The 25,486-nt window shown below is 52.9% G+C and overlaps 1 protein-coding gene and 1 long non-coding RNA gene across 2 annotated transcripts in view; both read right to left on the bottom strand.

The window, feature by feature from the left end:
• Window positions 1–25,486, bottom strand: part of LOC128821200 (zinc finger protein 208-like) — a 1,118,338-nt gene that overhangs the window by 852,581 nt on the left and 240,271 nt on the right. The window contains exon 5 of the mRNA XM_054002161.1: window positions 10,725–11,381. Within this exon, the coding sequence (XP_053858136.1) occupies window positions 10,725–11,381 (657 nt within the window). The remainder of the gene's footprint in view (window positions 1–10,724; window positions 11,382–25,486) is intronic.
• Window positions 1,765–3,574, bottom strand: LOC128821222 (uncharacterized). Its single transcript, XR_008441050.1, has 3 exons — window positions 3,495–3,574; window positions 3,269–3,387; window positions 1,765–1,850 (listed from the first exon to the last, which is right to left on the bottom strand). It is a non-coding gene; the product is annotated as an uncharacterized LOC128821222 (long non-coding RNA).

Here is a 25,486-nt window from a genome sequence, read left to right as displayed (position 1 = left end):
AGCGGGCTCTCGCCCTGCCGGCCGAAGGCCCCGGCTGCCTGGGTGTCGGCCCGCTGCCGGCCCTCCCGCCGCTGCCGCTGTGCGAACTGGCTGAGGAGAGACTGGGCCGGGGGGAAAAGTCTGCAGGCGGCGGCAGGGAGTGCGATGGGGGAGGGCGGGGAGCGCCCAGCCATCGATGGGCGGGCGGCTGCGACAGACAGGGGCAGGGCAGGGACAGGGACAGGGGCAGGGATTTCTTCTTTCTGCTTTTTCTTATTTGCCCCAGCTATGGTTTACAAATGATGAAAAGCCATTGCTGCTGCTGCTGCTGCCAGCAGGAGTGCACTAAGTCAAACAGAACCCCCCAGGAAGGACGCAGCTGTCCAGGCCCCTGGCTGCAGGGAGGGTCTGAGCCTGGTGTTAATACCAGAGGAAGTGCAAAAGACACCTGCGTGTGGTGTGGGCAGCTGAATGATCTGCTCTGCCCAGTGGCAGAGCTTAAGGAAGAAGTGGAAAGGCTGAGGAGCATTAGGGAGAGCGTCACAGAAATAAACTGGTGGAGTTACAGCCGTCCAACCCTGAGAGAAGCTCAGCAGGAGCCAGAGGAGCCCTGCCCTTCTTGGCATCAGGCAGAAGGAGGAGACCTAGGAGACAGTGGGGAATGGAAATGGGTCTCTGCTGGGGAGGTCATAAAATTCCGTCCTGACCCCCACCACCTACCCAGGTGCCCTGACAGAATGGGTATGAGGCTTGGCTCCAGAGGCTCTGCCAGATGACACTACAGAAAAAATTCTGCCTGGAGAGTCTCCCAGCTGCACTTGCTCTGTCACACAGATCACAGCCTCAAGCATTAAGAGGAAAAGAAGGGTAGTGCTAGTAGGTGACTCCCTTCTAAGGGGAGCTGAGGGCCCTGTAGATCGACTGGATCCATTCCACAGGGCAGTCTGCTGCCTCCCTGGGGTCCAGGTACAGCAGGGATATCACCAGGAAGTTCCCTAATGACTAAATGAACTTCATCTGTTCACCACTGTCTGGGCTACAGTGACCGTGAAAGAACAGAGTTCTCAATATTCGGTGAAACAAGGAGGGGCATCAACAAAACTTCCACTCTGGACTTCTGGAGGGCAGATTCGGCCTGTTCAAGAGACTGATTTGGCGAGAACCCTGGGAAACGGCCCTTAAAGACAAAGGGGTCCAGGAAGGATGGACATACTTCAAGAAAGAAGTCTTGAAGGCACAGGAACAGACTGTCCCTGTGTGCTGAAAGGCGAGCTGACAGGGAAGACAAGCAGCCTGGATGGGCAAGGAGCTTCTGAAGGAACTAAGGGAAAAAAAGAGGGTGTATCACCTTTGGAAAGAGGGTGAGCTGTTGAAGGATGTTGCCAGGCCATGGAGGAAGAAGATCAGAGAGGCAAAAGCCCAATGAGAACTTGAGGAAATCCAGTCATTGCAACCAACCTTTCCTTGCCAAAATGCCATCCTTGGTTGGAGAAGTGGAATGGAATGCTAAGTGCTGAGCTCCTGAAGCCAGCAGGGACACACACCTGAGAGCCAGGCATGGTTTCCTTGGCCTAAAGCACTCAAAAGCACCAACACCCCCCTGAGGCCACACGTCAGTTTTAGCCGTGGGCCGTGTATCTCACTGAAATGGATCTGTCAGACCAACCTCCTCTTCTCTTTATTTTCCTCTTCCTCAGTAGGAAAAGTCTTCCACTGGAAGTGAGCCGTGACGTTACTCCTGTTTTTAATGAACATGGTAGCGTGGTTGGACATGGTGATGAAAGTCGTCTCAACCTCCACAGAATTTGTGCTCAACCCAACACGGACAGCTCCAGCTTCTCCGTGGAGCTCTGTGTGGATAGTTTCTTCACCTGGAACAAAGCAAAGGGGAGTCTTTGCTCAGCTCAGTTGCTGATGGAAGCACAAGGACCAGAGCAAACTGCAGGTCACAGAAGAAAGTGTCACAGCTTTTAGCTGAATGAGCAGTTCCATGGATCAGTACATTTATCACATCCTGACAGCTCTGGGCGTACAGCGTGAGGATGTCCTGGGCACCTCCTTAAACACCTGATTTCTGAGAGTGTTTGTGCATATTTGACCCCAAGCTGACAGCATGTACAGTGAGATTTGTCAGTGTGCTCCAGTGACCCACTCAGATCACCGTGATTTCTGCATCAAAGTCCTTCAGGTGATGCTGAGGAGCCCAGTTCAGTCCTGGCTTGCCCAGGGTCTGCCCTGGGCATCCCACGAGACTCCTGTCTCTCCTGATCCCTTGCATCCCTTGTTGCTGACCAGCAAATACGCCTGGGGGCATGTGGGCAGCAAAAGGAGGCCCAGAGGAACAAGCGAAGTGACAGCCCACAGCAGGAGGGGACACAGGTGAGGAAACACAACCAGCCTGGCTCTGCAATATCACAAACCACTACAAAATGAACACTGTGAAAATCATCATCATCTCCATGTCCAAACCCACAGCCGCATTAGTCGTGAAATATTTTATATTGTTCTGATCTCAAAACCCAAGCTGGAGCATTGCAAATTCAATAAAAAAGGGACAAAGCAAAGATCAATAAGTACAGAACAGCTTCTACATGAAGACTGAATGGGATTCCTCAGTCAAGAAATCAAATGCGAGATAGATGTGAGATAGATGATTATGACAGATGTTTGCAACAGCTTGAACAGCCTGGGAAATGGGGACGAGGAAAAATTTGTCTTGATTTGTCACCAAACAGGAACTCGAGGGCCTGGAAATGTTATTAGACAGAAACTAAATATATGTGGAAGGGCAACATAGAAAAAGGGTCTGCGACAAGCCAATGGAGAAGCAGCATCCGGGACAGAGGTGTGCAAGAAACACATTGCACTGGAGAGAGTCTGATGGAAACCTCACACCTCGCATACAGCACTGCCCAGGAATAAAACAAAACTTCACCCAGGCACAGCCTCACGGTCGTGCAGAATCAGGGTTCCTCCTTCCTCCACTCAGCAACTCCCAGCAAAACAGGAGTGCAAAAATCTTAGCCCTGGTAGAGGGGATCCACTTTATCAAGCCCCTAAACACCAAGGGGCTTGATAAACACAACAGAAGAGTTGATCACACAACAGAAAACAGTTATCAACACAAGAGTTGCTAACACAACAGAAAACTCTGTTTTCTTTGGGGTAAAGCTGGAACAGGGGAGGGACCTCTGGAGGGAATGGAGGGGGATGGGACAATCCCCATGGGATGGGACAGGGAGCGATGATGGAGAAGTGTCCTGTGCCCCGTGCAGGGCCCAGCACTCACCGGTGTTGCAGCACAGCCACCCGGAATGGTCACCGGTCGTCAGCGGGTGAAATCCCACTGTCACCCGCATGCTGTCGCCAGCGCCCAGAGTTCCCGTGGTCGGAACCACGGAGAAAGGACTGCAACACAAAGAGAGGGCAGCAGCTGCCACGCTCTGCTTCCTTTTTTTGCTCTTTCCCAGCCCTGTTATCACCCAAAGGTGTTTTGCACAAGGACAGATCCTCACCTCTGGGTGCTCAGCTGGTAATGAGCTGCCCGGTTACCGACATTGCGAACCAGCAGAGTCTTCTGGGTGCTGTACTTGACTGGACAGGCCGAGAAGTCCAGCTGCTCAGGGAAGGTCAGGATAGTTCGGCCACCAATGGCCCGAATTGGCACAACTATCCTTTCACTTTCAGTCAGGCAGACGAGCTGGTGGGAATAATCCTGCAGGAAAAGAAACTAGCTCAGCACAGGACATTTAGTGCCATCCCCGTGGCAGAAGAAAAACCGTTTCCTATAACCCTTCAAGGGCATCAGTTTACCTATTCCACCCTAAAATGAACACTAACTTCTACTAATATGTCGCATTTTAAAGGCACCAGTGCACTTTGCAAAACCTATCTCAGTGGCATTAAGCTCTTGTGTCACTTGGGTCATCCAGAGAACTGCCCTAGGCCACCATAATTTTTACTCTAAATTTTAATGATGTTAAATAATTCCTAAGTCCCTTCTAAGGAACATGGAGCTAGGGAACTCAGGACATTCCTCTTTAGGTTTCTATATTCCCACTGTTTGAGAATAGGACAAAGTGTTAAACTGACTCTAAGCAGCAAAAAGAAGATGAGGAAACAGCTGCACCCAAAAAGCTCCTGCACCTCTGGCCTGGTGTAGAAACATCAGTTGGCTCAGAACTGCCCTCTACCTTTGCCTCTCCAACCGAGTCAGGAGAAGAACAGCGCTAAGAGGTGGCAGCATGCTGTTGGAAAGAGCCTCTGTTTTCCTGCAAGGCTTCCTCCCTTCCATGCCATGTCCTAAACCCTTCTGTATGAACAAGCCTCCGGATCACAGCACTGAGATCGCACTTGCCAGGGCCCCAGCACTGCTGTTCAAACCTCCACACAAAAGCACCTTTGGCAGGGAACGGCTGCCAGGTGACAGAGCCACCAGAGTGACAGGCATGAAGACAGAGGCACAGCAGTGTCACTGCTCTGGGTTCACAGCTCTGCCTGCAGGTTGCGCCTGACCTACACGAGCTCTTTCATGCCGTCGTGTCCACTCGGCAACCGCTCGAGTGACCTGGCCAGGTGACACGACGACGGTGGAAATCACTGCCTTCGGTTCCCCGCAGGGTTTTCCAGGAGTGCCTCCAGAGGAGTGACCGGACGGCTAACCCACTGAAGGATGAGGCTGACTCTCTTTGGGGGTGAACGTCGGGGTTTTATTAGAAATTCCAGGAGCTCCATCAAAACTCAACAGAAGCCAACCAACGAGAGCCCCGAGAGGGCCTCTGCAACAGTTTATAAAGGGGGGAGTGGAAGGGGAGAACAACCAATGGGGTAGAACTGGGGAGTGGCTTTCAAGGGGATGGATAGGGATAACAACCTATTAGGGGAAAGTAGGGGAGGGGTCCCTGGTACTGATCCAATCACTCGACGCTCCTGATGGAAGTTTCTGGGTGGTGGGAATGGGCTGCCGAGTGATGGACAGGGCACCAGGGAGGGGACTCAGGAATGACTCAGCAGTTCTGCTGAGTCAAGGGGCAGGCTTAGGGAGGAGTGACAGGGGTTGAACCAAAGGGATATGGGGGAGTAACAGGGACAAACCATTCTTAGAACATAGGCAAGAACAACAGTATAACCAAACATAATAAAACACAATACAACAAATCAGCAATCAAGCAATCAGTGCAGGACTGCTTCTGATGCCTTGAATCAAGAAGCCAGAGAAGAACAGCAAGCCAAGAGAAGAGAAAAATGGGGAGCCAGGAAAAAGGACCAAGAAGACCTTTTCAAAAGTAGATGAAAAAGAAGATCACTTAAGAAAGGTCATTATTTTTGCTTCCAAGATCTGTACCATCTAGATAGGGCCAGACTTGCTCAAATTATCCTGAATGACAGAGAGTGTTTGTCCTGTGAACTCCCACCTGCTCTTTGGGCATTTGTTTCCTCTTCAGTTTCATTGGATTGAGGCAGTGACCTTTTCAGAGAGTGGGGAGGAGCTCTCACAACTCCCCTAACCCCATCCCTGCACAACACTCAGAACTCCCAGCAAGGAGATGTCCCTGCTGTGTGAGTCCAAGAGAGGCAAGAAAGGAACGTTGTAGCAAGAGTGAGGTGCACAGAAATGTGTCCAAGTTTTCCTTCTCTCTGTTCATCAGCATTTGTTTTCTCGGTCTGGGCTCACAGGCCCCTCCAGACAAGAAAACAGAGGGATCTCCTTGACAGAGCCTCAGCAGTGGGGCATCTTCAGTCCAGGGAGCTCCAGACCCCAAGGGACCTTTGTGGCCCTGACTCCAGCGCTGCCTGCAGGGCTGGATCTGCGCCCACACAGGAGATGAGAGAGAACAGCTGGCTTGGAACCTCTTCTAGCTGGGACCAGCCGTGTCCCTCAAGGCTCTGGGCAGAGCTTGAGCTTCCCCCCACCAACATGCCCAGGTGCCCAAGGGCAGGTTGGTGAGAGCAGCACAGGTGAGTGCCCAGCCTGACAGAAGGAATTGCTGTGGCAAAGGGAAAGGGAGAGAACACACGCTCCGGGCTTCAGCTGCACATTGCTTTAACTTGGCTCCGGTGGCACAGCCAGGCAAGAGCCTGAGGCAACACACGGCATTCCCTACTGCACCAGGACAGCCCCCACCAACAGGAGCAGGGCACAAAGAGGTGGGGAGGGGGTCTGCAGCTTCACAGCGCTGCTGGACAACAGGGGCAGGGAGAGGAGGGACGCGAGGGGAATTTCCAGCCTTAACACAGCCCCAGTGGCTACTTACAGTAAAAGACTTCAGCATTTCCCTGGACCAAGGACAAGGTGTCGGTGTCTTTTTTGGGAATCCAGAAGCCATTTTGAAGGGAGGATATCCCAGATGAGCGACAAAGCCTCAACAAAACTGGAAGGAGCAACAATGGAACTCTGAAAATCCAGAACCCAATTCATGGCAGATTCAAGGCATATACTGGTGCTAAAAATTTTATAGCATTTGAAAGTAGCTAAATGCTTGTTTGGTGTAAGTAGCTAGTATTGTCAGGCCTCTAGTTGGGCTTTACTTGAACTATATGGCTATGTTGTGCAATTCAGAGATGGATCCTACTGAAACCAGGAGCTAAAAATCTGAACATTAATAATAGTTAGAAGAGACCAAGCTCTCAGGACTCCTGTGCAGAGACCAATGCTCTGCGTGTTCAGGACTCCTTTGCAGAGACAAATGCTCTGCGTGTTCAGGAATCCTGTGCAGAGACCAATGCTCTGCGTTTTGAGGAATCCTTTGCAGAGACCAATGCTCTGCGTGTTCAGGAATCCTTTGAAGAGACCAATGCTCTGCGTGTTCAGGAATCCTTTGCAGAGACAAATGCTCTGCGTGTTCAGGAATCCTGTGCAGACACCAATGCTCTGCGTTTTGAGGAATCCTTTGCAGAGACCAATGCTCTGCGTTTTGAGGAATCCTGTGCAGAGACCAACGCTCTGCGTTTTGAGGAATCCCTTGCAGAGACCAATGCTCTGCGTGTTCAGGACTCCTTTGCAGAGACCAATGCTCTGCGAACAATTCGCTTGTGAATGGCGAGTGTAGCCGCCTGCACGAGCCCAGGCTGGCACAAGCAGCCAGGAGCGCGGTCTGTGGCCACTGAGCTGTTCCGCAGCACAGCAGCCCCGCACGTCACAGCCGCCGCCGCTGCCGCGTTCGCGGTTACCAGGCACCCACGGCACCCGATCGTCGGGGCCGGGCGGGGCCGGGCCGGGCGGGGCCGGGCCGAGCAGCAGCGACTTTCAAAGGCGATCGTCACTTGAGCTACTGACTTGACTTTGGTGCTTTCTGAAGAGTTTTCTCCAAGTATTGGAGAGCTTTCAAGTATTTCAATACTTTCCAAGTATTTCTCCAAGTATTAGGAAAGCTTCAAATGTGGTGATAAAGGCACCCCTGGCAGGCCTATCCATTGCTCTTGGGGTAGCACTAGTATTCTACCCTGGCTGGAACACCAGGAGGGGCTGAGGGAGCTGGGAAAGGGCCTCAGCCTGGGAAAAAAGGAGGCTCAGGGGGGACCTTCTGGCTCTGCATTACTCCCTGACAGGAGGGGACAGGAGGGTGCTGCGAGTTCAGGAGGCGCTGGAGCGGCGTGGCTCCCACTGTCCCCTCTTCCACAACTCCCTACAACTCCCTTCTACCTCTCCACATCCCTGCCCCCCCATTTCTGTGACCCTGAGACCCCCCTGCACTCCCATTCCTGAGAACTGAGACGTCCTTTTACCCCTTTGCCCGGCCGGCTCTGAGACGCCCCTGTCCCTCGGCTGTGCCCTGTCCCTGTCCCCTGTCCCTCGGCTCTGTGGGCTGGGGGTGGCAGCAGGACCCGGGGCAGCCCTGGGGGAGAACAGCCCTGAGCCCCAGCTCAGCCAGTTCCCCCAGTTCCCCCCAGGTCACTCCCAGCCACTTTCAGTTACACTCACTATGTTCCCAGTATCATCCTGGTCACTCCCAGTATGATTCCAGTTGCTCTCAGCGGCCCCTAGCATAGACCCAGTCACTCCAAGTATGATCCCAGTATGAGCCCACTATGATCCCAGTCTTCCCCAGCATGGTCCCAATCAATCCCAGTTGCCCCCAGTGTAGACTCAGTCACTCCCAGTTGCTCTCAGTGTGTTCCCAGTCACTCCCAGTACAGTTACAGACACTCCCAGTACATCCCAGATGACCTCAGCATACTCCTAGTCATTCCCAGTCACATCCACTCAGCCCAGTAAGGTTCCAGTTTCCAGCAGTATGATCCCAGTCACTCTCAGCCACTCCCAGTCAATCCCGGTTGGTGCCACTATGATCCCTGTTGCCCCAGTTCTGGTCCTGCTGGGTCCCAGTGTGCTCTGATCCTGCTCCCTGTGGGTCCCAGTCCTGGGTGCGGTGTGTCCCGCTGTATCCCGGTGTCCCACTCCATCCCAGCCTGTCCCAGCCCACGCCGGTCCCTCCCGGCAGCCGCTGCCGTTTCCCAGATCCTGCCCCTCCCGCCCCCGGAGCTGCAGCCGGACGCCCCCCAAGATGCTGCCGGGGCTCGGGGGCTTCGTGTTGGGCTTCGTCTGCTGGGCTGGGGCTCAGCTTCCCCTGCGGGAGAAGGGGAGGAGGGTCCGGGGGTCGTGTCCCCCCTGGGAGCGCGTCTGACTCCCCCATGTCCCCCCATGCCGGGCTCACCCCCTTTTCTCTCCCCAGAGTCCTGCCCCAGCTCCTGCTCCCCTCTGGGAGGGGCTTCGGGGAGCCCCCCTGGGACCCCGTTGGAATCCCCATTCCTGGGGTCCTGCGGGACCCCCCCGCAGCTCCTTCCCCACTTCCAGGACCCCCTGTACCCCCTTATCCTGCCCTGACATCCCCTGCACTCCCTTTGCCGGCTCTCCTCCTCTGGCAGCCCCTGGATCCCCCGTTTCCCTGACTCCGGCCACCCCCGGACCCCCATTCCCGGCCAGCCCGGGGCACCTCACCCCCAGGCCTCCCTTTGCTGGGAAACCCGGCCTGGGCACGGGGCTCTGCAGCCGCTCTGCGATCTGTGATCGCCCCAAGGAAAGGGAGAGAAGAGCGAGAGGCACAGAAGGGGATCGCCAGCCAGGGATCGCAGTCCCAGCGCCCGCTCCTGCTCCGCCGGGGCTGGGAGCCGCAGCCGCAGGAAAAAATGGATCCGCGGATGGCGGGGCTTGCCCCGCTTCGGGCCGAAGCCGGCGGGTTCCAGGCAGGCTTGGAGCGCAGGGCCCGGCAGCTGAGCCCAGCCCGGCCCGGGGGTCCCGCAGGGAGCGGCCGAGGAGCTGCCGGGGGATGCCAGGAGGGGATCCCGGGGAATTCTCTGGAATTCCCCCGTCCCCTCCCCCCTCGCTCCCTCGGGCACTTTTGCTTCGGCCTTTCCCGCCCTGCGCCGCCGGGATCTGCCCGGTGCCCGGTGACGTCATTGCAGCCTCGGGCTGCCATTGGCGGGCAGCAAAGAGCGGCGCCAATGGCGGGGCCGGAGGCGGCTCTGGGGGCGGGGCCGCAGCGGAGCAGAGCGATGGCTCCAGCGCTGGGGCTGGGGGCGCCCTGGGGCTCCGGGGGGGGCGGCGAGAGGTGAGAGGGACCCCCGGCACCGGGACTCTTTGATCGCCCATTCCGGAGCACCGAGGGGCCCCTGAACCCCCATTCCTGGGCGCCGCCATCCCCCCGCACCCCCATTCCCGGCGTGGGTTCCACCCTGCACCCCCTTATCCGGCACCAACAACCCCTGCACCCCCTTCCCGGCCATCCCGCCTCTCTCAGCCCCCAGAGCCCCCTTTTCCTTCGCCCACAGACCCCCTGGACTCCTATTCCTGCCTTTCCCAGCACCCAGTCCCTGCTTTCCTCAACACAGAAAACACCCGGGACCCCTAGTCCCAGCCATCCGGGTTTTCCATCAGGATCCTCGAGTCCAGCTGCTGGCCCTGTACAGGACACCCCAACAATGCCAGCCTGGGCCTGGCAGCGGTGTCCAAACGCTGCTGGAGCGCAGAGAGCCCTGGAGCTGTGACCCTTCCCTGGCGAGCCTGGTCAATGTCCCAGCAGCCTCTGGGGAAAAACCTTTTCCTGAGATCCAACCTAAGCCTGCCCCAACTGAGCCGCAGCCGCTCCCTCCACTCCTGTCCCTGGGCACCAGAGTGAAGAGGTTCCCACAGCTCCCAGCCAGGGACCCGCTCCCAAGGCTGCTGCCATGGCCACCAGGGCTGGCACCAGCTGGGATGTTCAGTCTCCATGAGCCAGGGTTTAGGAATGGGATTCCCCAATTTCCTGCTCCCGGTAGTACTGCGTTGCCGCTCGCTGCCCTCCCGCCTCCCATGGAAAGCACAAAAGGCAAAGATCCCCGGCTGGGATAAGAACAGTTTAATGGGAACAGCAATGAGATAAGGAACAAACAGGAACAGAAACAATATTGAACACAGAAGGGATAAGAAAAATTATTTGGAGTACATCACCACCGACTGCCTCTTCCCAGCCACGTATTTCTTCCTACCTGGAATGGATGCCCTTCTCCTTGGGGCAGAGAGAGAGTCCCTTTCCTGCCCCTGGCAATGACCTGAGGTGGGAGTGAATGCAATGACAGCGCCATATCCTATGGTCCCAGGTCATGTCATTGGCAGGGGCAGGAAAAGAGACAGGTTTCTTCCCAGCATGGATCACAGGGAACATGGATCACCAGGGCTCTTCCCAGCATGGGTCCTCCAATGGGGGATGGAGCAGGAGCAGTGCACAAAGCTCTTCCTGCAGTCAGGGCATTTGCAGGCCTTCCCTTACTGGTGCCTCCGTTGGTGTTCAATCAAGTGAGAGTTCCTGGAGAAGCTCTTCCCACACTGGGGACACTCGTAGGGCTTCTCCCCGGTGTGGATGCGGCGGTGGCTGATGAGGTGGGAGTTTTGCTTGAAGCCCTTCCCACAGTCAGGGCAGCGGAAGGGCCTCTCCTCGGTGTGAATCCGCTCATGCAGAAGGAGATGGGAGCTGGTGTGAAACCTCTTCTGACATTCAGAGCACTCGTAGGGCCTCTCCCTGGTGTGGATGCGTTGGTGGGTGACAAGGTGTGAGTTTTGCTTGAAGCCCTTCCCGCAGTCAGGGCAGCGGAAGGGCCTCTCATCTGTGTGAATCCGCTGGTGCAGGATCAGATGGGAGCTGATCCGAAACCCCTTCTGACACTCAGGACACTCGTAGGGCCTCTCCCCGGTGTGGGTGCGTTGGTGGGTGATGAGCTCAGAGCTGCACCTGAAGCCCTTCCCACATTCCCCACACTTGGAGGGCCATTCCCCAGTGTGGATCATCTGGTGGCGGATCAGGTTGGAGCTCCGGCTGAAGCTCTTCCCACACTCCAAGCACTTGTAGGGCTTCTCCCCATCACGAAGCTGCTCATTCACCACCAGCTCCGACATCTGGCTGAAGCTTTGTCCACTTTCCTGGCACAGACTGAGTCTCTCCTCCTCAGAGCACCCTGGGTTGGGTTTGGAGCCGCTCCTCCTGCGGGATCTCTGGGGCTTTTCCTCCCCATTGGATTCCAGCACTGTGGAACCACTCGAAACGGCCTCTTCCATGAGGCTCTGCTGCGGGGATTTGTCCTCCCTGGTCTCCATCTTCAGCTCCTTGTCTGGGGGAGGAAGAACAAGGACAGGATGGGATTTGCCTCCATGCCAGAGGGAAGGGGAAGGAGATGCCCCCAGTGCATCCCTGGGTGGTCGGCGCTGGCAGCGGGGTTGTCCTGCAGCCGGGGGCAATGCTGGGCTGGGAGATGGAGCAGGAGAGGGGGGGAAAGGGGCAGTGACTTCCTCCTCACCTGCCTGGGTGTCCTGGGGCATTGTCTCGGTTTGAAAAGACAGGTGTCTGCTAAGGAAGGCAGGAGTCTCCCTTGAAATGGAAAATATTAACCCACTCACTCCTGACAAATTATTATTATTTTCAATTTAAGGGTCTCTTAGGCAAAGATAGGGGAATAGGAATAACAGTTCTTTCCTAGAAAATAATTTAAAATACAAATGCTATTGGAGAAACAAAAAAAAAAAAAACACTGACTGAGTCAGAATACGACCTGACACCCTGTGGGTCAGGATGCTGGCAGCAGTCCCAGGAAATGGGGGCTGCAGTCCTCCTGCAGTATGACAGGTGTGGTTGCGTTGAAGCAATGATCCTGTAGAAGGGTGAAGTTTTCCTCTGAAGGTCCAGTGGTGGTGTTGTTGGGAATCTTCCTCTGGGAATCCAGTAGAGAAGAAAAGCTGCTCCACTGAGAATGCAGTGGGAAATGGATGCCGATGGTGTTCAAAGTCCGAGATTATAAACAGGCAGGAATGCTTGGCCCCTCCCCCTGGGCGGAGCATCTCACAATGGGATGATGTAATTTTTCTCAGTCCTGCAGGGACATTCAATGGCCCATTAAGAGAAGATATTTCCTGCAGGAAAGATTGGTTGTGGAAGAGATAAAGAAAACTGGTCAATTAACAGAAGAAAACTGTATCACTTCTAAGAGATGGGAATTGATTACACACGCCCAGCTACATCATGTAATTTAGAGATATTGACCCTTGTTCTGCCACTGCAAGATTTGGCAGAAAATACCTTGGACCACTACTTTTCCATTTTCACAGACCTTGGAGAGGACCCAAAAATCTCCCAGGATGGGGTTTGGAGGCCTCATCACACAACCAGCAGGTAGAGGCTGCGGGCTCTGGGCTCAGTGGCATGGAGACTGAGGAGAGAACAGGAGTAGCCTGGGAGGGGCTGAAGGGTGGTTTCAGAGATGGTGGAGCTTTTCTTCCTAGAGGAGATAAGCATGAGAAGGAAATAATGGCCCCAAGGGCAGCTGGGGAGGCCCAGACTGGACAGCAGGAGAAAGGAATTTCTCTCCCAGGGCAGGGCTGTGGTGCAAGACGTCCCCCAGGAGCAGCCTGGAGCAGCCCAAGGCTTTGTGTGTCCTGGCAGCTCCTGTGCACAGCCCAGCAGGGCTGGGCCACTGCCTGCAGCCAGCCCAGGCACAGCCCAGAGGCACAGAGAGCTTCAATCAGTCAGGGCTGGGAAGGTGCTGAGAAGTGCCTGGGGCACAATCACTGCCAGCCCTTGACACAGGAACCTCTGGCTGCAGGACAATGCAGCTGCAGCTCCTGCAGTGTTCTCCTAAGGCTGGAACATCCCAATGCCCACAGACTCTGTGAGTCCATTCTCTGAGGCCAGGGGTGCCCAGGGCTGTCCTGCAGAGCAGGGTCCTGCAGCCCAGGGCGCTGTGCTGGGCCAGGGCCTCTGCTGCCTGCCAGGGACAGCTCTCAGCCAGCCCTGGGTGCTTCTCACAGCACTGGGGGACAAGATCTGGCCAGAAGGAGACAGCTGGTAAGGCTTGGAAGTGTTCTCCTTGTGTGCTGAGGATGCTGCATTGTTCAGGACTGCTCCCAGCACGGCATTGAAATGCAGAACATTTCCAAGTAGATTCTACAGGGAGAACAGCAAGGCAGGGGCTGCATAAAAGGGAAAATCCTTCTTTTTTAATCTACTGCTCTGGGATGCCTGGATGAGAAAATGCACAGAGATATTCGTCTCAGTTCAGGTGAAGAAAAATAAACAAGTTTTCTCTCAGATCTGAATAAAGCAGGCAGTGACAGAAATCAGCACAGTGGCCTTTAGAGGAAGCATCTGTGTTGCTTTTCCAGCCTGCTCAGGGTTGCTCTGACGTTGCCATCAGAGCCTGCAGAGCCAGGGCTGCCCCTGGGCAGTGCCTGAGCTGGGAGGGCTCTGTAGGGCAGAGCTGAGCCCCCAGGGCTGGGCTGGGCTCTGGCAGCTCAGGCAGGGCCCAGCCCAGGGCACAGGGAAGCAGCTGCTGGCAGGGACAGCTCCAGGCAGCAGAGTCCTGGGCAGGCAGTGGGGGAAATGTGCCCCTGTGAAAAATCCATATTATATACCTCTACGCACTTATTTACTATATGTATTATGCTGAAAGTTATGCTGTATTAACATTTTAATAATATAGTAAATGTAGTTTTGTAATCAAAATTAAGCATTAGTAGTTAAAATAGAAACTATGTGTGTGAGATCTTCTTTTTATTAGAAAAGGAGAAGATAATCAAGGAATTCTTCACACAGAGATAACAATTACAGAAACCCCTACATTTTCCAGAGAAGAGGAATTTATGGTTTTCCTTATCAACAGAAACAAAGTTCTTCAAGCCTGACTTAGACTCGAAGGCACCTGGGGATTAACAGAAACTTGTTGACAAGTACCATATGAATTTCTTGTTTTAAATAAAATATATGCATAATCATGAAGTGTTTTGTATATGCAACAGGTTACCCCTCTAAAGGAGTAAATTCTCTTTTAATGGGGTCCTTTTTCTGGCTCGTTTTTGTCCAGAGAGAGGTACCCAGCCCGGGCTGTAACTCCTTGCTGTTCTTGTCTCATAAATTGTCCTAACTCTAATTGTCTAACTTTTATTACTATACTTGTATTATTATTTTTATAACCATTTTATTTTTATTAAACTTTAATAAATTTTAAAAGAAGTGATTGGCATTTTTCACACCCCCAAGCTGTGCTGGGATATTCAAAGTCCTCTGAAACCCAACTAGTCCAGGATTACTTTTTTTACAGATGCCCATGCCAAGACAGCGCAAATGTCCAACAGCAGCTCCATCAGCCACTTCCTCCTGCTGGCACTGGCAGACACGTGGCAGCTGCAGCTCCTGCACTTCTGCCTCTCCCTGGCCATCTCCCTGGCTGCCCTCCTGGGCAACGGCCTCATCATCAGCGCCGGAGCCTGCGGCCACCACCTGCACACGCCCATGTTCTTCTTCCTGCTCAACCTGGCCCTCAGCCCCCTGGGCTCCATCTGCACCGCTGTCCCCAAAGCCATGCACAATTCCCTCTGGGACACCAGGACCAGCTCCTACGCAGGATGTGCTGCACAGCTCTTTTTCTTTCTGTTCTTTATAGGAGAAGAGTTTTCCCTCTGGACAGTCAAAAATAGAGTAGAAACTGTTGCAAAATAGTTAATAATATGCTGTTAAAAGGTTTGGTTCTTATATTTTAAAAGGAGTTAAAAGGGTAGCTATAAGAAAAATGGCACTCAACTTACTTTTCTTAAGTGCTCTTCTTTTCAAGCACTTTAGAAAAGGTCTTCCTGGTCCTTTTCCCTGGCTCCCCATTTTTCTCTTCTCTTGGCTTGCTGTTCTTATCTGGCTTCTTGATTCAAGGCATCAGAAGCAGTCCTGCGCTCATTGCTTGATTGCTGATTGTATCTCCTGGCCATCTAGTAAGTGCTTGAATGCCCCTGGGAAGGTGTGAATTGTCCCAGCTGATAGCCATGCACTGAGGGTTCTGAGATAATGGCCCTGCAGCTGCCCCTCCCTCTGTCGGTTGGTGTTTCCCAGCTGGTGTTATCCTTATCAGGCTGGTGACTCATCTTGGGATCAGTTTTCCTTCCAGCCCCTGCTCTTTTTTCTTTTTGGCAAGGAGGCACTTGGTTTGAAGCTTGGCCAGAGCCAAGGGTTGGCAGAGCAAGGTGCTCTGGATGCCTTCCAGCCTCAGCAGGCCACATGGCATCGGCCAGCACAGGCTGTCCCACATGGCCCCATCCCAGTGCCTGTTGCTCTGCTGCTCTGGACACCCATTTCTCTTTCTCACTCTGCTCTCCTGAGCGCCCTTCTGTGCTTCAGTTCTTTCAGTGCTGCTGTGCCCTCAGCAGATGCTTTTCAAGGCCCAGGATCATCTTCTACTCTCCATTAGGTTTTTGCCCTGGTCAGGTGGGAGTATTCAAGGGTGAGTGAGACTTCTTGAGCAATCCTTTTCCCTCTGGGTGCAGATCAGCTCTTGGAAGGGAACCCGGGAGTCCCAGGGGATGCAATGTTGTCATTTCTGCCCTGTCCCGGCCCCACTGGCCACCTGCTGTTCTTGGACCCAACAGCAACCCCACAAGGGAAGGATCCTGGGGGGGTCCCGGGCAAGACAAGCAGCTCTTGAACCTTCTCCATCTCAAGGCATCACTGACAAAAGCCCACGGGCTCCTGAATGGGTCCTGGACATCCCTGCCAAGGATGAATGGAGACTCAGTGACTGTCCCTTTTGGATGCTGGGATGGACATAGGGCCTCTTGCTGCTCAGGGAAGGGATCTGTGGGGTTTGTTCCTGCCAAGCAGAATTGCCTAGAGCAGGTTGGAAAGTCTGAGCAGCCCTTCTGCTCTGCCTCACAGACACTGGAGCAGGAGTTCTCCTGCAGAAATGCTTTGGGGCCTTTGGGCTTCCTTCCAGGATCTGTACCTGAGCTTCCTCACCACAGGGAGGTTCCCCATGCAACCTCCTCATGTCCAAGCCGCCAGTGCTGCAGACAGAACTGGGGGTGACACATGGGCTGTGCCACCAGCACCTTTCCTTGGAGCAGCAAGAGGCTGACTCCCTGTGACTGGGACAGTGGCTGGAAACGAGAGGGAAAACACATCCTTCCTGAAAGGCTGCACAGCCATAGGAACAGATTCTGCAAAACTGAGAGAGAGCCCTGAGGGAAGCAGGGACATTCCCATGGGGTCCCCAAAGCTGGGGGGCCAATCTGCCCACACTGGGAGCCTCTGTGAATGTCCAGCTCGTTCTCCTGGGGCTGTCAGCACGGGGTCCATTGCCATCCGGTTCCATCCCCCTGACTGGCACTGATCTCCAAGGAAGCCTCGCCCAAAGTTCAGCCAAAGCCTCAGCCAAAGTTCCCAATTAGGACACTGCGGAGTCTTGCACAATTCCTTTTCAAGATGATGTCAGCACATCAATGAGATCATAGCACTTGTCCATCTAGTCAAGAATCCCCCACGGGGACACTCTGCTCTCTCATCAATGGAGCACAAAGCAGCAACATTCCAGAGGAAAATCTTTGCCCATGGGCAAGTTCCAGAGCAAACAGTCAAGGCAGTGGCCTGAAATATTTTCCCAGCTGGGTCACCAGAGATCCCGGATGCATCCACAGTGTCCCTGTGGAAAGAGAGAAGCAGGAGCCTTTCACTAATTTCACTTATGTCAAACAGGAATCGCAGCCATGGACATGTCTCGGGAACCACTTCTCCACTTCTTTTTTCCTTCTTGGAACCTGGGACAAATATCTGGATACACCTGGGAAAAAAAAACCCAGGGACACTGGGATTCTCTGTGACTCAGGCAAGGCTCCCACAGGCTTCAGCACCCAAACCTTTGACCCCAGTGTGGTTCTCCTGAAAAATATGAGTGTCAATTCCCAAACAGGGCCACAGGAAGGTTTTATGACCGGGTAAAATTAGAGGAGTGGCATGTGGTGAACAGTTGAAAAAGCAGAAGTTTCCAAGTCCTTGAACTTCAGAGGCTACAAGGAGAAAGCTTGAAGTTTTTATGGTCCATTAATCTCTGTCTTCTTTCTGTTCATTTGGCACAAGTCCAGAGCAGATTATGGGAAGGAGACCTGCAGGAAGAGTTGAAGGCTCATTGCCAGAGAGAGGAAGAAAAGGGGAAGGAGGGAAAAGAATTCCAATTGCTTTTTTAGCACTAGGACCACAAAAAGCTCTTCACCCATTATCAACATCCCAAGGGTGAGGCACGTTCCTCGTTTCTTACGCTAAAGTGCAGTAATTTGGAAATTGTGCCTGGATTAGAACAAAACCACAGGCCAATAACTGACCCACTTTGGTTCAGAAATCATGAAACTTCTCCCCAGATGTGTTTCCCTGCAGTAAAGAAGGCAGTTTGATAACTTTTGTCCCAAGTTTCTTCTTAGTTCATGACTTCAGACAAATTGGAACTGTCCCGGCAGCACAAAAGCAGCCACAATGAGCAGGATCAAACCCCCAGGTCATCCTTCAATGCACTCTATCCACACCTTCCACAGCCCAGCAGCAATTCCTGCCTCTGCCCCCCGCGCTGGGTCAGCCTGAAGGGATCGCTCTGTTGTGCGGGGCCGGCTCCTGCAGCGCTCGGAGCCGCTCTGTGTCCCGCAGCTCCAGAGCTGCGGGGCCTGTGCCACCTCTATTCCATGGCTGTAGTTCCTGTTCCACCACTGTTCCACCTTTTCCATGCTCACTCCACTGCTGCTCAAAAGCTGTGTTGTGCTGTTTCAGCACACTTGCTCTGCTCCTCCACCACTGCTCCACTGCTGCTCCAACACTGCTCATCCACCACTGTTCCACTGCTCCTTCTCTGCTCCTCCCCTGCTCCCCTGTTGTTCCACGGCTGCTGCTTCTGATCTAGTGCTGCTGCCACAGCTGTGGTGTCATAAAGAGGGGAAGGTTGGGGTTTGCACAGCTGTGGTGTCACAGAGCCAGGGACAATGGGACTGCCACTGCTCGGGTGTCACAGAAAGGGAAACACTGGGGTTGCCACGGCTGTGGTGTCACAGACAGGGGAACTCAGCAGCTGCCAGGGCTGTGGTGTCACAGAGAGGGGAATGTTGGGGCTGTCTTACAGCGGTATCACAGACATGGGAATGCTGGGGCTGCCACTGCTCTGTTGTCATACAGAGGAGAACATTGGGGCTGCCAATGCTGTGATGTCATAGAGAGGAGGATACTGGGGCTGCCTCTACCGTGGAGTCATAGAGAGGGGAATGTTGTGGCTGCCAAAGCTGCGGTGTCACAGACAGGGGACGCTGGGTCTTCCACTGCTGTGGTGTCACAGAGAGGGGCACTTGGGGCTGCCACATCTCTGGTGTCACAGAGAGGAAAATGTTGAGGCTGACACTGCTCTGGTTCCACAGACAGGGGAACGCTGGGGCTGTCACGGCTGTGATGTCATAGAGAGGGGAATGCTGGAGCTGCCATCCTTGTGGGGTCAAAGACAGGAGAACATTTGGGGCTGCCACCCCTGTGGTGTAATAAAGAGGGGAATGTTGGGGCTGCCACTGCAGTGCTTGTGGCAGCAGCTCTCTGGCCACAGAGAGCAGGCACAGACTTTCCCAGTCATTTTCCTGGGGAAGGCTGGGAGAAGATCAGAGAAAAAATGAGAAACAATTCTCATCTCCACTTGTTGCACCTGCTGTTGTGCACATGTGTGGAATGTGTCATGGAGATTTGTTTGCCAAAGGGTGATTTTGTAATTGGACACTGGGTGGTGTTTGGATGGATTGACCAATTAGGTCCCAGCTGTATCGGACTGGCTGTAAGGGTTGCTGAGTTTCTTAAGAAGTACAGTATAATACAGTATAAGATGATATAATAAAGCAATTGATCAGCCTTCTGCAGTCATGGAGTCAATGCTAATTATTCCCCAGCTGGGGGCCTGTGGCGACAGGTGTCTACCTGGAAAGGGGCACAGGATTTAATACCTGTTAGTTTCATAAGAAATAAGCACATCTTTATTATCTGGGTCACTTGAGTACTTTGAAGAAATGGCAAACTTTTCCCACCAGGAACAGGAATTTCCTGCCTCTACTGTTTTCGTCTGCTGATGGCAGGAGAAGAAATACTGATCTTCCCCTCTACCGATGCCACCAACATTCAGTCTAATATTTCATGACCCTCTTCCTTCAGGTGTTTCCAGCTCTCCTGGTTAACTGGCCATGTCTAAGGACGTCTCTTCATTTACATCAGCTGCATCTATGTCCTTCCAGTTGCTCCCAGATTTCCTCCTGCAGCTGGACTCTGGTCATTCCAATGTGTCTCCCTTTACTGGCTTCATGCTTTGAGCATCAGGGAGTTTCCCAGTCTTTCAGAAGTGTAAATAACTCCTTACTCAGCATCTTAGTTGTAGTTTTATCTTTTATATCTCCTCTTCTTATCCCTTTGACTAAAATCCTTCCTGTATGGCAATGCCTTGTAGATGAGGGACATGTCAGACGCTGCTGGAATGTCACAAGGAGCAGAGAGAAAGGTTTTGATGTTTATTAAAATTTATGATGTTGACATTTTTGCTGTTGGCCATGAAGAGAAAGCTTTCTGTGCCTCTGGTCTCAGCAGTTCCTGGGCCCTCAAAGGACACAAACGTGATGAGTTGTGGTTGCCACTCCAGTGGCTGCACTTGGACCTCCCTCCATAGCCAGAGCAGAGCTCCCTTGTCCCACAAAGTCCCTGGCACTGGAGGGATGAAGGAAACAGGACAGGCTGTGGAGATCAGGGGCAGGGCAGAGCCAGGCAGAAGAAGGACTTTTGCATTTGGTGGAGCTGTGCCTTCCCTTGGCTTTGTTGGCTGACAAGAAATGAACATCCCTCTGTGTCTCGGGCTGCTCCTTCTCCAAGGAAAGCAGGTGGGAGTTGGAGCCCAGGAGCTGAAACCGGCAGGTGCAGCCTGGGCTGCAGGGAGCTCAGATTTGCACAAGGCTGCTCTGAGTGCCAGGGCTTGGATGGGGGAAATGCTGGGGTGGGAGCAGGGACAGAGTCAGATTCATTGTCAGCCATGAAGGGTCTTGATTTTCATGCCTATTCCAACTGCATGAGGAGGTACTTGGACTCCGTGTCAATTGGAGATTGCACATAGCCATGTATTAACAGGGGAAAAAACCTAAACAGGACCTAAAACATGTTTTCTCACTGTCTTTTGAAATATGATAGATTCAGTTTGAATACACTTCAAGGCTCTGGAGCAGGAAAATTCAGCAGCAGCCTCCAAGTTGCTGAGGATGTCAGCAGCTCCCTCTGAGGCCATCCCTGCCCAGAGAGCCTGGGGGAATGGGCAGACAAGGAGAGCGTTCCTGGGGCTGGGCAAGCAGAACTCAGAGGCACCAAGGGCACCAACAGCTGGGAAATGGAGTGTGGAATGTGGCTGTGAAAGCCCTGCCTGGGCTGTGCCAAGCAGGACAGACAAGCCCTGACTGCCATCCCCCAAACAATTTTCTCAAGAAAACATGTAAAAGGAATTACAATCATTTGTGTCCTCTGAGTTGGATGTCCTGCAGAAATACCAACAAGAGATTCTCAGGAGCTCAAAACAAACCAAACAGCCTTTAGTGGCCACTTGAGAAAATCAGAGAAACTTTGGCAGAAGGTTTAATATGACATTCCATCAACAAAAAACACTTCTCAGAGCTTTAACTTGGCCCATTCAACTTCACAAACTCTAAGCCCGTTCAATTTTAAGTTAATCAAAATTTGCAAAAGGAGAGAATTAGAAGAAGACACAAAAAGAGAGAAAGACAAATAAGATATGGAGAAGCACAGACAGAGCTACCAGCTACTGGATTCCAGCGTTGTTGAGATGGAAATTCCAAGAGGAGGTAGGGTCAAGATATGTGCTTGCCTTGTGGCCAGCCTTGAATACCCCTTGGTCTTCCTGGGCCCTTCCCCCAGCTGGGACTTGGGGTCATTTGGTCACTCAGGAGCTGGGCTGGGGGCTCCAGAGGTGGCTGTGGAGCATTGCCTGTGCCGTGCCAGGGACTGGCAGACACTGCTGGGCTGGGATAGAGGCTCTGGGGGGATTGGGGTTCCAGGGCAGGGCAGTGCTGGGGTGACAGGGCAGGGCAAGGCTGGACCTGCCCCTTCCTTCCCCCCACACAAAATGATTCAAGCCAACAATCTCCTCCAGTCTGTCACAGTAGGGATTATTGGAGGTGGAAGCCAAATGTGGCCATGGGCACCTGGCCAAGAAGGACAGCTCTTTTCCATGGGAAGGAAAGCACAGAGCCATCTCCAGGGTTTTGGGGAGAGATGAGAGGTGACCCTTGTGTCACAATGGCCCCTTGGTTCCATGACGCCCCAACGTGTCATAATGGTCTCCACAGTTCCATGTGGCCCCACAGTGTCACAACGGGGCCTCACAGTGTCACAATGATCCTTACATTCCATGGAGCCACACAGAGTCAGTACAGTCCCCTTGGTTCCATGAGCTCCAGCAATGTCACAGTGGTCTCCATGATCCCATGAGGCTCCACAGTGTAACAATGGTCCATTGGTTCCATGGACCCTGTGCTGGTGCATTCCCCCAACCCCTTCTCAGCCCGCCCTGCCAGCTGAGAAATGTATCTTGGGCCTCAGCCTTGGCCAACAGCCCCTGGGCTAGGCTCCTCTGGAGCTTATCACAAACACTGCCTGCTCCAGGCACTGCTGCTGCCCTACGAGCTCCTGGTTTCTTTAGGAGCAGCCCTGGGAACTGTTTTTGTTCCCTCAGTGGCACAACATCCCTGTTCTCACATTGCCAAAGAAAGCTGTTGATGCCAAGTGCAGCCAGGATGAACCATTGCTGGGACTGAAGCCCCTCTCTTGGGGCCCTACAAACTGCGCTCCAAAAGGAGCCCCTTGGAGCTCTCCTGGGCCAGCCACCTCCCTCTGGTTGGGGCGTCTCCGATCCGGGAACTCTCCCGTTTGCTGCACTCGGGGGATCCCCCAACAACGACGGAGCCTGGGCCAATCCCCCCACTCCTCCAGGCTCAACCCTTTGCCCGCTGGGGAGATGCCACAGCCTCGGCAGGGAGCATTTCCCTGCCCTCAGGGGAATTTCTCTCAGGTGCCTTGCACTGACTCTTTGTGTCTGTGTGCACACACGAGTGCATGTGCTGGGGAAATGTGGCAGAAATGCTGCTCTCTGAGGGGCTTGAGTGCCTTGGGTAGTTGAGTCAGTCAGGCCTGTAAGTAAGGTTAAGTCACAAGCTGTAAGCTAAGTTAAATGCTGCTGAGAGTTGTTCTTCTGCTAATTTGTTACGTTTTAAATAAGTTATAAGCTAAGTTGAATAGGTTATAAATAAGGTTAAATACTGTTACGTGCTGTACTTTTGCTAAACGCTGAAGTCTAAGGTATCAGTCAAGTCCTGTTGAGTTCTCTTTCTCTTTTAGGCCGTATTCCTTTTATCCTTGCCCTCACTGTCCTTTAGGCACACACACACACACACACACACACACACACAGACAAACACACACAAACATGGACACACAGACACCGGGGCAGTTCATGGCTCATTTCTGGTTTGATTGCCTGGATTTTGTTTGGTTTTCTTGTTTCTTTGTTTCCTTGGTGTGCCTGAAGTGTCCAGTCAGCAGCAGAGTGACTCTTACCAAGGAATTCTGTGGTGCTGTTGAATGATATTAAATCTGGTTTTTACTGATCCCATGCCAGGGATTTTTTAAGTGCTCTCAAACCCTCATTCATAACAGGGTGGAGAAGCCCTGGCCCTGGGGGACACAGGGACGCTGCTGGGGGTCCCTGTCCCCCTGTGTCACCCCTCACAGTCCTGACCCCCCATCCCCGTGTCAGGCTCTGGGGTCGATCTCGTGGAACATCCTCTGAGGGAGGCTGCGGTGCCAGGGGTGGGGGCACCCGGGGGGACAGGGGACCCTGCTGTGCACGAGCAGCGTTGGACTTCTCTGGGGGGAACTGTGAGGGGGGCAGAGGTGTAGTGACCTCCCCAGTGACCTCATACATGCCCTGTGATGTCACACAGCCCCCTATGATGTCACAGCTCACTCGGGGATGTCACAAACCCCCTTGTGATGTCACAGAGCCAACCCTAGGATATCACTCTGCAATCTCATACAGCTGCGCTGTGATGTCCAGAAGACTCTGTGACGTAACAAAGTGTTGTAGTGTACAGCTACGCAAATGGAGCAAAAAAGCTTTGTGAATTTGAAATGGGAGTTTCTGTTTCCTAAACCTAACGCTGGAGTTTCTATTCTGTATTTTTACGTGTATTCATCCTTCCCCCTGAAGCTATTCCCATTGGATTTTACCTATAATGTATTCATACTGGGCATTGTTCTATTGGTTTCACCTTATCTCTTATTTTCCCCTATACAACCTGTAACTCAACCCCTAATCATTGTCACTTGTACGTGCAGCATTCGAGCAAATACAACCTACTTTGGACTGCACACAAGTGTCCAATCTCTTGAGTCTCTTTATCCCGGTCATGATTGCGCTCTCTAAATAGCTCTGTCCGTATCAAACGAACCCACAAAGGTGATTGCTGCTTCTCTCCGGCTGCTTCCGGAAGCGCCTGGCCAGCGCCCCGGGAAAGAGTAGCTGGGTGAAAACAAGGAAGTCGGAGAGAGAAAAGAACAAAGCAACACTGCCAGGCTGGTGTAGGGAGTGACAACGTTCCCTATTGCCCTGATTTTTTAAAAGTGTTAAGTTTTCCTTTATAGTTCTTTTGAAAGTTTTGGAGTTCTTTTAGAAGTTTTCTATGCCTTCTGATGTTTACATATTTCTACTGGAGTTCTCAGGCACTGTTCATGGAAATAATGGTTATTTTGCATTCTTCTTTGTGGGAGGAGAGACTTGATGGACTGTTAGTTTGACCAGTGTGGTTGGAGAAGTAACAATTTCATCCTCCAATCCACTGTCACTTTTAGAATTCTATATATTGCAAAGTCAGAAATAAAATTAGCTCTTTTTCTCTTTTGAACTTACCAAGCTTCTGTGGACTCATTTTGCGTCCAGTAGCGACAGTTCCCCCTGGGCCTCCTTTGCTCAAGACTGAGCCCTCCCCAGCTCCCTTTGTCCTCTCAGCCATTTCTCATCAGATTTACTCTCTAGACCTTTAATCAACTTCCTTTCTCTTCTCTGGACTTGCTCCAGCGCCTCAAAGTCCTCCTTTGGATGTCGCCAAGCTGGGTCAGAGGGCGGAGCTGCTGGAGGACAGGAAGGCTGCAGAGGGCCCTGGACAGGCTGGATCCATGGGCTGACACCACTGGCATGAGGCTAAACAGGACCAAGAGCCGGGTCGTGCACTTTGGCCGCACTAATCGGCTGGGAAGCTGATTGACAAGGGCTGAACCTGAGCCCAGGTGTGCCCAGGTGGGCAAGAAGGCCAACAGCACCGGGCCGGTCTCAGCAATAGTGTAGCCATCAGGACCAGGGCAGTGATTGTCCTTCTGTGCTGGGCACAGGTGAGGCCACGCCTCGAGGGCTGTGTCCCTCTCTGAGCCCCTCAATAATAATTAAAGTTTCTCTAGCTTTATTCATTATTTGCATCCTTTCCCTGCCCGGCTGTGACTGGAACTACACCAAAGGGAAAGTGCCTGCAGCCGAGGGAAGGCTGTGGTTGGGTATCTGCTTCTGTTTGTCGTTGCTGTTGTTTGTTTGCCTTGTTGTACACACTGGTAAAGAACTGCTACTCCTTTTCCCATAGCTTTGCCTGAAAGCCCCTTAATTTCAAAGTTTCAATAATTTGGAGGGAAGGGGGCCACATTCTCCATTCCAGAGAGCTCCGGCAGACACCTGTCTTTCAAACCAAGACAAGCTGACAATTAACAATTTATTAACAATTGTTTATTAACACTTAACTGACAGTTATCTATTACTTATCAATCTAATCAACAAGTAGTTAATTAACTTAGCTAACTAAAAGGTAGGACAGAGGTGTTCACTGGAACTTGGGAGGGTAGCTGCAGAGGTCTCTGGTGAAGGGTGGGAGACCAGCAGCAGCAGCAGGCACTGACGGATGCTGGAGCTGACACAAACGCTGTCACTCAGGTGCTGCTCTCCAGAGCACCTCCTTCTCGGGTCCCTGGCCTTACTCTGTCTGCTCTAATGGTTCACCCAGACTCTTCTGCTCCCAGGCTCTGCCTTTCACCATCACCCATGCCATCTTCTGATCTGGCTTCAGGTTAGGAATCCTAGGAAGAAAGGGACTGGTGTTAGCCAGAGGAACATTCCCAGCCAGCTGTTTTCCTGT

This window comes from Vidua macroura, chromosome 36 (genome assembly GCF_024509145.1).
Source record: "Vidua macroura isolate BioBank_ID:100142 chromosome 36, ASM2450914v1, whole genome shotgun sequence".
NCBI lineage: Eukaryota > Metazoa > Chordata > Aves > Passeriformes > Viduidae > Vidua > Vidua macroura.
This window is presented reverse-complemented; position numbering and strand designations above follow the sequence as displayed.